Source organism: Ammodytes marinus (genome assembly GCF_949987685.1).
Source record: "Ammodytes marinus genome assembly, chromosome: 22".
In the NCBI taxonomy this organism is placed as follows: domain Eukaryota; kingdom Metazoa; phylum Chordata; class Actinopteri; order Uranoscopiformes; family Ammodytidae; genus Ammodytes; species Ammodytes marinus.
The window spans coordinates 2,766,680-2,777,774 of NC_137226.1; the positions used below are offsets into that span (position 1 = coordinate 2,766,680).

The following is an 11,095-nucleotide window of genomic DNA, read 5'->3' on the forward strand; positions in this document are numbered from 1 at the left end:
TTTTCTACGTTTCTAACTTTTTTATTGAACCTTTATTTAACCAGACAAAATTGCTTGAGATCAAATAACCTCTTTTCCAAGCAAGGCCTTTTAAATGTATTCAGCTATTTTTTTAAAGATAATTCTTTTGTCAAGCAATTGAACTCACCCTTCAAAAATGAATCCCTTAAATGTTCTTACACTACACCAGTAGAGGGCAGAATTTCATTGTTAGTGGAACACTCACTCACTCACTCACTCACTCACTCACTCACTCACTCACTCACTCACTCACTCACTCACTCACTCACTCACTCACTCACTCACTCACTCACTCACTCACTGTCAAATCAAAAGACATAGCCAGACATTTATACTCACCCAACCTCATTTTATTAAGCAAAGTATCAGAATGTTCTGCGATTAGTTGTTCAACAAAAACACAAAGTTAACTTAGAGGGAATGTAATGAACAGCACGTAGATACTGTTCAGAGAATAACTGAGTATGAGGAAGAATACACTGTGACTGGGAATGGTTACATGTTGAAATGTGTGACTGTAGTGTAGTTAGTGTGTGTGTGTGTGTGTGTGTGTGTGTGTGTGTGTGAGACTGTGTGTGTGTGTGTGTCTGTCAGTCTGTCTGTCTGTCTGTCTCTGTCAGTCTGCCTGTCTATCTGTCTGTCTGTGTGTGTCTATCTGTCTGTCTGTCTCTGTGTCTGTCTGTGTGTCTCTGTGTCTATCTGTCTGTCTGTCTGTCTGTGTGTCTATCTGTCTGTCAGTCTGTCTGTCTGTCTGTCTGTGTCCGTCTGTGTGTGTGTGTGCACCTTAAGACTCTTTAATACAGCAGTCCAAACAAACAGTAGTTGTATATTTCAATGACAGTGTTGAGAAAAATAATAATAAGACATAATGAGAGAAAAGCAAACTGGTAATCAGACTAGTTCACACCCATCTGCATGGACACTGCTGCATGTGCTCAAAATGTGCTAACAACAGTACAGCAATTTTAAAAAAAACATACAGCTCTGGAAAAAAATTAAGAGACCACTCCAAATGTTCAGCGTCTCTCGTTTGACTATTTATAGGACATATGTTTGAGTGGAATGAACATTTTGGTTTTATAATATAAACTACTGACAACATTTCTACCAAATTCCAAAAAAATAAATTGTCATTAAAGAGCATTTTCAATAAGTAATGTAGAGATGAAGATTTAAGAAAAAATCCAGACTGGTCTCTCAATTTTTTTCCGGAGCCGTATGTTACCTATGGTTACATCAACAAACAATCAGATGGCTAAAAGCCGTCAAAAAAAACAAAGATTTGATTAGCTCTCACAAATTAGCTCTATAGTCCTCGAGTCTAGAATTATTTGAATTTTGGGTGCAACCAAAAAGCGACACTGGCTTTAAAAGCAGGTACACACCCAAAGAACTGTGTTTTCACGTACGAAAGAGAAACGGTATGAATCGCACATTAGTAAATCAGGAATGTACGGCGGAGTTTGAGGGGCAACAACGAGGAAAAATAACCAGAATAAAGTAGTTATTTCAACAAATTTTTTTTCTTAATAATGCAGGAATAAAATCATTTTTTTAAGTGTAAAATTACAGATTTATTCTCAAATTATTATGACTTTTTCTCATAAACTGTCTTCATATTTTAATGTTTTAGATATTTTATTGTTTAAGGGGCAAAAAAGAGGAAAAACAACCAGAATAAGGTTGAACATTTTAACAGGAAACATATTCATATTTCATAAAGTCAGATTTTTTCCAAATGTAATATTCCGATTTTTTTTTTATCTTCGGAATATTATGATTTTTGTTCTAGTAAAATTAAAACTTTATATTTTAATTTATTAGATTTTTTTTTTCCCTCAACATCAAAAATTAAATTTTTTTTCAAATTTTTCTTGTCATATTTCAACTTTTTCGGGGTAAAATAAAGCTTTTATTCTCTTAATTATTATTTTTTTAATAATTTTTCCTCAAAATGGCCCCTCATACTCCGCCAGAGTAAGAAATATTATCTCTGGATTAAAAAAAAAAAAAAAAAAAAAAAAAACTGAACATAACATTTCTGCTTTTTCTACAGTGGAGGCGATTTAAAATTCAAAATAGAAATCAAATTTGACAGTGTTCAAATCACTGCTAATTCACTCTAGTTCTACCATTGGACATTGGTATTATTTTTATTTCTCTTTGAACAAAAATTAACATTCACAAGCGTATAGAGTTAAATCAAATCTCTAAATGTAAATATCTGCAAGTAACTTAAACATATATATAAAAAAATAAACATGGAAAAATTAATCAGAATAGCTTTTTTTTTGTTTTTCTCCGCGCTTTCCGGAGATTATTTGTCCCCTTTCGCTACTGTTAACAACTCAGCTTTTTCCACACGAAAAAATCCACTGTACATTTCGGACTCGAAAAGATATATATATATATTTACTGTCTGTCTGTCTGTCTGTCAGCTCTCGTTAATGCCTTACATCCAAAAATAAAATAAAATCTTCAGTCAGTTTTTTCTCTCTCTTTTTTTTTTAAAGTGATCAGTAAAAACGTCAGAGGCTGGTGTGTCCCGCAAACGTTATGATTCAACGCGACAGTTTTCGAAAGTAGTTCAGTTATATTCCAGGTCCCTTTAAGAAAGCTAAGGGCTTCTGCTATAGTCTTCAGCACAGTGTCAGTGACTACTCCTCAGTTTTAAGTCTGTTTTTTACGGTGTGTAGAAGCCAAAAATGTAACAATGGCTGTTAACGTAATAAGTGCCAATAAAGTTCAATTTTTTTTTTCATTTTTAATTTAATAAAAGCCAAATGTAGTAACTTGCCCCATAATGCATCTGGTTCGTCCAATGATATTGTCATGTCCAATACAATGTATTTCAATTTCTTAACCAGTTATGTAATTTATTTTTGCCTATGATGTAGGATAAAGGTCTATTTGTGTGGTAAATAAAATAAAATAAAATAAAATAAAATAAAATAAAATAAAATAAAATAAAATAAAATAAAATAAAATAAAATAAAATAAAATAAAATAAAATAAAATAAAATAAAATAAAGCTATAATTTTTCAAGAAAAAAAGTTGTGTCATTAAGAATCTTTTTTCATAATTATTTTTTTCAAATGTTTTCCCTTAACATTACTCTTATTACATCATAACTTATTGGCTAAAAACGATTAAGATATTGGTTCAAAAATGATACTGTTTCTATTTGCAAGTTACCACATTTTCAGCTTTTATTACATTGAAAACTGAAAAAATATTTCCGTTATTGGCAAGTCAATACAACATCAACCATTCTTCCATCACTAGCTTCCACACACTATGGGCCAGTTTCACAGGCATGGATTAAAGCTGGGGTATATGATTTGGGAGAAAATAGCAGCAGTTGGGATAGAGATTCGAATCCAAATACCTCAACCGCTCCACATCATATACCCCAGCTTTAAGCCTAGTAAATCCTTGACTAAATGGACATTTTCAAAGGAGATTGTCCATTGAAAGTACAATTTAATCCAGAACTAAATAGGCTTAATCCATGTCTGTGAAACCGGCCCTATATCTCCACGTTTTCCCTTTTTCGTCCCAATCAGACAATCACAGCAGCATAGACTCCTGCAAAGCGAACGCCTCCTGCGCGTGCCTGTAATGTGGTCCTCCAAACAGCTGGGGGAGCTGTTGCCTAGCTGCTACCGGCCTCATCTGCTGTTCATTAAACTGTGTCAGCGATCGGTAGTGTAGCATAGCGGCCTCTTCCCTTTGGTTACTAGTAGTCGGGACGTTGTTGGGGAAAGTGAATTCTTGAACGGGCGACATTTGTGCCCGTTGAAAGCTTGGCGATCGCGGGACCATCCCACCAGGAGACACAGGCGGGGGAAGCTCTTGCTGGTTTTCCACCCAAACTAGACCAACGGGACGCCTAGAAGAAGAAGAAGTAAAACCACCACCTCCTTCCGAAACATACTGCGGATTCACCTCAATTCTACGATTCTGCCCCTCGAATCTGTAGTCCATTTGGTGGCCATTGTTGTTGTAAGCTTGTCCGGTGGAAGTGAGCTGTTGTAGGTAGATAGGGGTGGAGCGCCCTTGGGTGTCCATTTGAAGCGAGTGCTCGGGGGGCGGACGTGCGTTTCGGGGGTTGTGAAAAGCGCTAGTTGGTTGGTGTTGCGGTTGTTGTTGTTGCGGCTGTCTGCGATAAGTCGTATACAAGTTGTTCATTAGAGTTTTCTCGGGGGAGACACTCTTGGTTTGCCGTTGGGTTGTCGCGTACGCCCGCTCCCCGTATACGACACTCGACGGTGGGGTAAATCGCGCTGTCGGCTGCTGCGTAGAATACAGTCTTTCGTCCCCTCTGTTGTCCAGGCTTACGCTATACGCCGGATGTAATATCGGAACTTCTGTCGTAGTAGTATTTCTTCCAGGCGAATTCTGCTGAGGAGGGGTGTGGTGGTACTGGTTGCTAGGGAAGTTAGCTTGAACCCGCGATGGACTGCTGTTGTGTGAATATTGAGGGTGTTGAGGGTGTTTGACCATCCTAGGTCCCGACTGGATGGACACAGCGCTCCCTGCCAGACTCGGGCTGGTCTGATTGAGCGAGGACAGACTGTAGGGCGTCTCGCTTCGGGGCGTTCTAACTCTGGACGGCGGTCTTTCCAACTCCAGGATCTCGAAGGTTTGCTGCTCCGGTAATCCTGGTACATTATCGTACTGGGACGCGTTCGAGCCTCGATCCACGCCCGGGACAAACCCTTTAGAATTCGGCTGTTCTTGTTGTTGTTCTTGTTGCTGCTGGGACATCGCGAGGGAAGAGTCTTCGGGGCTAGACGGGGCCGGAGACGTCCCGCTGCTTAATCGGACCTCGCGGGCTGCTGCCGCTTTTGCCGCTTCCAGCTTCGAATCGGACGGTTTGAACCAACGCGGCGTGATCTCCTTGTGTGAGCTGGAAGCCGCGTTGGAGTTGTGGTTAGCCGTGGCGTGACTTTGATGATGCTTACGTCTTTCTGCGGTGCTCATATACGACGGGGTAGGGGTTAGATTAGGGTTAGGGGTAGGGGTAGTGCCACGTTCAGGTGTGGTAGTAATAGAAGTGGATTCTCTCGACTGCCTGCGCTGTTCATTGTTAAATTCCCCAGAACTCCTAGAGCGAGAATCCCTTCTGTTGTGTAGGCGGGTCGTTTTGTCCAAGGAGTCCCGTCTGGCGCGACTATTAGGCCGACTGTCCCGTTGCTGTTTGCGGTCCGGTAAAGGGCTCGGTTGGTCCCGGGGCGGTTCCACGGGGTCGGCATGGCTACGACCGTTAGCAACGTGGTTCCCCAGCAACAGCGACGATGATGATGCTGCCTGTTCAGGAGGAAGCTGACCCAGTGGCTTCTTGGGTAACTCGTCTTCTTTACCTGAAAGAACGAAAACAAAACAGTGGAGAAATAAGTTAGGACATTGATTAGGAGGGAAAATTTAACGGTGATGGGTTGAACACACTGTCACCCCTTTTCCACAGAGGTTTAGGAGCTGGTGCCAAATCGGGAAACATTTATTTGGTTTTTCCATGGAAAGGCAAACCAGTTCTTAATAGGATCCCAAGTTGAACCAGCTACGAAACCGGTTCTAACACCGGCCCAGGAACTGGAACCTGGTTCTCGTAGGTGGAAAAGGGGTGTGTGTGTGTGTGTGTGTGTGTGTGTGTGTGTGTGTGTGTGTGTGTGTGTGTGTGTGTGTGTGTGTGTGTGTGTGTGTGGCGCTGATTCACATCATATGAAGAGTCACAACGGGGACATGAATTCATGCAACACCACTGCCATAGAAGAGGGTTAAAAATAAAGGAGAATTACATTCACAACGACACATATTCACAATCTCCACAGAGAGCAAAAAGGACAGAGAAAAAAAACCCTCAGTTATATTTTCGGATATTAATTCCCAGTTCGCCGGAGGGGAGCAATTAGGACGTGACACTCAATTGAGTTGAGTGACGGCTGAAATGATGAGTTTGGCTATATTTCATTAAGCTAGTACTTAGCTGGAGCAGTCGCGTCGCACTTTAAAAAGGTCATACAGAAACAAGCACTCGATAAATGAACCCTGGTAAATGTACTGAGACTTGTAAGTACAAGAATGATCATAGAAATATTTCTTCACTTATTAGACTGTCGATTAGGGTGGTAGGATGGCCTAGTCTAGAGAGAGTAAAGAGGGGCCAACCCAGTAACCATGAGGTCTCTGGTTCCTCCTCCCAGTAACCATGAGGTCTCTGGTTCCTCCTCCCAGTAACCATGAGGTCTCTGGTTCCCTCCTCCCAGTAACCATGAGGTCTCTGGTTCCTCCTCCCAGTAACCATGAGGTCTCTGGTTCCTCCCAGTAACCATAAGGTCACTGGTTCGTTCCCCGGCACCGGACAGGAGGGTGTTAGTAGTAAAACTAGTGGTGGTTGGTATTACATCTACGGTGCCCACTATCTCTACCATTGTGTCCTTGAGCAAGACACTTAACCCTAAAAACTGCTCCAGGGGCGCTGTACTATGGCTGACCCTGCGCTCTGACCCCCTCTGGAGTGTGGGAACTTGAGAGGGGAGATGTGAAGAACGAATTTCAATACAACATTGTGTAAATTAAAAAATCAAGAAACTTAACCGCTCACTTTTCAAACCATGTGCCCACTTATTCTAACTATATATTCCATCACAGAGAATAACATTTAATACTTTCTTTAACGTCCAAAAAATAAATCAAAAGAACAGTTAGACAGGAACATGTAAACAGTGTAAACGAACACAGTGATGGTGACGTCGGGGACTGAAAGGGAAAGTGTGAAAGTCAGGACACAGAAAAGCTTCCAAAAATATTGTGTTCAAATTTTTATTTTTTTTTATTTATTTTTTTTAAATCGTCGAGGAGTTCTGAGTAATTCCAACATTATTTTTTTCTGATGTCTGCAGTTGTGTTAAGTTTTTGGGTACAATAGTTTTATCACATCCCATAGTCGTGCCAGAAAAGCGTATTCGCTACTTGCTTGTTTAAAGCTTAAGTGTGTAACTTCTATCTTCTGAGTAATTACAACAACACTGTCGGTGCATCTACATGAGATAAAGCCTTCAGGTGATTGGCGCATGGATTTTATACCTTCTGCTGTACGTCCAGGTTTTTTCTTAGCAGTAGAATCAACAAAATGGAACATTGAAAAAATTACCCACTATAACTTTAATTTCACCCTCCGTCTTCATTATAGCGTACTCTATTTGTTGCGACGATGTTTGTTGTTAATAGCAGATGTGTCTGTGTTGTTTTTTATTCCCCATAGCTGGAAAGAGGAAGTGTATTAGTGGAGTGAGGGAGTGTTTTACAACATAGGTGTGTGTGTGTGAGTGTATGTGTGTGTGTGTGTGTGTGTGTGAGAGAGGGAGAGTGTATGTGTGTGCCTATACGTGTGTGTGTATGCCTCTGTGTGTGTGCCTGCGTGTGTGCGCTAGTGTTTGCGTGTGTGTGTGTGCGCGCACTAGTGTTTGCGTGTGTGTGTGTATCTGCCCGTGTGTGTGTGTGCCTGTGTGCCCTAGTGTGTGTATGCCTGCCTGTGTGTGCGCTAGTGTGTGTGTGTATCTGCCTCTGTGTGTGTGTGTGTGTGTGGGGTGCAGTCTGTTAAAGCTAACCTTGCCTGAAGGAGCTGCATTAACACCATCACAGTATAAATGCTGCTGTAGAAGTTTTTTTTACTGGTGACAAACTAAATGGTGTTGAGCGGACTGAGGTAGTAAAACTGTGGCGATGTTTTGAGGATGTAAAGGGCCATAAAAACACATAAAACATCTAATTCCTTTTGTTAAGTTTAAAGTTCTCGGGGGAAAGTGTGTATAGGAAGCTAGAATCACTATAAAATATTTAAAAAAAGGTGGTAATACTTTATGATAATGTTTATTTTTGACACCCCCCCCCCCCAAAAAAAAAGGGGGTGGTAGGATGGCCTAGAGTTTGAGAGGTTCCTCCCAATAACCATGAGCTCTCTGGGTCAATATTGTGTGTGTGTGTGTGTGTGTGTGTGTGTGTGTGTGTGTCTGTATGTGTGTGTGTTCTAATGGTGCTAAGGCAAAGAGGACACGACCATCTCTTAACTATAACTAGTTCAGAAAATACAGCAGCATTAAAAACTGTCATTTCTCACAGTCTATTCCGAAAAAATAACCAACATCGTGTATGTGTGTGTGTGTGTGTGTGTGTGTGTGTGTGTGTGTGCCTGTGTGTGTGTGTGCCTGAAAAATGCAGCCTAACCTCCCTCTCCTTGGCTGCACACAAGCTATAAAGTGGTGGCATTCGAAACAGACGTTTTAACAAAAGCACAAAAGCCTTCAGTGTTGGTGTGTGAGTGGGTCATTATGTTGTCATCCAAACGAACAGACAGCTACTGTTAGCGCTGTGTGGGCTACGGGAAAGAAAGGGCTAAGCTCTCGTTCCCACTTTAGATGAAGGACTTAAAAGCTATAGTGCGTAACTTCTGTCGAAGGTTATTACAAAAAGATTTGTTCATATGTTGTTAATTGTCTGTCTAAATGCATTTTTTAAAAAACATGTACATAGTATTTTTGGGATTTATAAAATTATAAAATGATGTATCTGAAATCTTTAAACACTAATATGTTGTAAAAAAAAAAATTAATAAAAACAGTTTCATACAGTGCCTCAAAATGGTCACCAGGGGGCACAATATGTCACCTTAAATACTTCAGAAGATGCAGCTGAAATTTCACAATCCTTGGAATAAAAAAAATTGGAGTAAAAAGATTTAAAAAACCCAATAAAAGTATAAAAAGACTAAATAAAATATACAAAGCGAGGAGTAGATAAAGCCAGCCACGGCAGGACTCCACATGAGCAAAAAAATAAAAAAAATCAGGTATTTGGTTTAAAAAAAACTGCTTTTAAGACAAGTTTGCGGAGTGAAAAAACCCGGGGAATTGCTGGACAGACATTAGACAGACAGTAACGGACGCAGAACGAGGGACATATGGACATTGAGAGGGTCAGAATAAGCCCTTTGATGTCAGGATAGCCCACCGGTTACTGTTGTAGGAGGGAATGTGGCCCCCCCCACCCACCGCAGCACTTTTGATGTTGTTGGCTTTAACACGGTTTGACAGGAGAAGGGAGAAGAGGGAAGGTTATTCAGGAGACAGAGAAGAAGTTAGAAAGTTAGAAACAAACACACGGCTATTGACGGCTAACTCAATGCTAATGCTAACACAGGGGCAGGCTAACAGGATAGAGAGGTGTCATAGTTTATACTGTATGTGGAAGCTTTAATACCTAAAGGTGTTTTTGTTAAATGTTTTATTGAATGCTTGCTTTTTCATTGTAATTTTCTATTTTTAGTACATTTCCAATATTTTTATATCTGGACATATTTGTGAAAAAATTATTAAAAATCATTTTTCCTCAATAATTAAAGAGTATTGCATTTTTTTTGTTGAGTTGTTAACATCTTTAAAAGTTATGAAAAAAATGTTTTGAATAGCCTTTTTAAATCTTACCAACAGTGGAAATCCCAAACACAGAGTAAAAATCAGTATGTTCATGCTTTTTGCTTGGAAATACTGGATCTACTTTCAAAATGTTTAAATTATAGCCGATTATACTGTGTCTGTCTGTCTGTCTGTCTGTCTGTCTGTCTGTCTTTCTATCTTTCTGTCTATCTATTTGTCTGTCTGTCTGTCTGTCTGTCTGTCTGACTGTCTGTCTGTCTGTCTGTCTGTCTAATCGTCTCCCTCTGAAGTCCTCCTGCATCCACACTATTTTCACTTTTATATTTTACTTTATACTGTCTGTTATATAGCATGGAATGTAAAGCCCACTAAGGCAAATGTATATTTGTGATATTGGGCTATACAAATAAAACTGATTTGATTTGATTTGATTTGTCTGTCTGTCTGTCTGTCTGTCTCCCTGCCTGCCTGTCTCCCTGTCTGTCTGTCTGTCTGTCTGTCTGTCTCCCTGTCTGCCTGCCTGTCTGTCTCCCTGCCTGTCTGTCTGCTATACACAGCATCAGTACCTGGCGCGGGCAGGTCCAGCTTGGCTTTCCTCAGCTCCGTCATGGCGGCTTGCAGCTGCTCGACCACCACATCGTCCTCCAGGAAGAAATCCTTAGACAACGTCGACTGAAGAAACTCTACCAGGTCCTCCATGGATAACTTTAACAGGTGCTCTGGAAATATACAGAGAGAGAGAGAGGGAGAGGGACAGAGAGAGAGAGAGAGAGAGGGAGAGAGAGAGAGAGAGAGAGAGGGAGAGGGAGGGAGAGAGAGAGAGAGAGAGAGAGAGAGAGAGAGAGAGAGAGAGACAGAGAGGGAGAGAGAGACAGACGGACAAACAGAGAGAGACAGAGACAGAGAGAGAGAGGGAGAGAGAGAGACGGACAAACAGAGAGAGAGAGAGAGACAGACAGACAGACAGACAGACAGACAGACACACAGACATACACACACACACACACACACAGACAAACTTTATTTATATAGCATTTTTCAAACACGTTGAAGGCAACACAAGGTGCTTTACAGAATAAAATAGAAAAACAATAATACCATCCCGTTCCCCTTCCACATCACAGTCAGATATTTAAAACACTAAATACAACAGAACTCAATACACTCTCAATAAACTTGGACTGAATTAAACAAGATGAGGTAATGGCATGGATCAATATGGACTTTAAACTGTGCAAGGTTTTAGGGAGGGCTACTGCTCAACAACATCAACGGTCTTCAGTCTTCTTTTTCAAAATAAAATATAAATATAACAGACATACAGTAAGGCTTAACCAGTCGGTGACATGGTTGACAGTAGCTGGTATCACAGTGTGCAGTAATGTAATTTTTTCTTTTTGGGCATTTTCAAGCTTTATTAGATAGTACAGAGAGAGAGAGAGAGAGAGAGACAGACAGACAGACAGACAGACAGACAGACAGACAGACAGACAGACAGACAGAGAGAGAGGGGGGGTGACCTGCAGTAAAGGTCCACGGGTTGGATTTGAACCCGCGACCACTGCAACGAAGGCTTACTTACTCTTGTGCAGTTTGAGGATGGTGTAGGACATGGCAGGCAGAACTCTCTCTCCCT

General features: G+C 40.8%; 1 protein-coding gene across 1 annotated transcript in view; it reads right to left on the minus strand.

The window, feature by feature from the left end:
- Nucleotides 1-391: 391 nt before the first annotated feature.
- usp6nl (USP6 N-terminal like) overlaps nucleotides 392-11,095 on the minus strand; it is a 28,843-nt gene continuing 18,139 nt past the window's right edge. The window contains exons 10-12 of the mRNA XM_080051427.1: nucleotides 11,042-11,095; nucleotides 10,026-10,178; nucleotides 392-5,388 (exon numbers count right to left, since the gene is read on the minus strand). The exon at nucleotides 11,042-11,095 is cut by the window's right edge and continues 46 nt beyond it. Of these exons, the coding sequence (XP_079907553.1) occupies nucleotides 3,593-5,388; nucleotides 10,026-10,178; nucleotides 11,042-11,095 (2,003 nt within the window). The 3' untranslated portion in view covers nucleotides 392-3,592. The remainder of the gene's footprint in view (nucleotides 5,389-10,025; nucleotides 10,179-11,041) is intronic.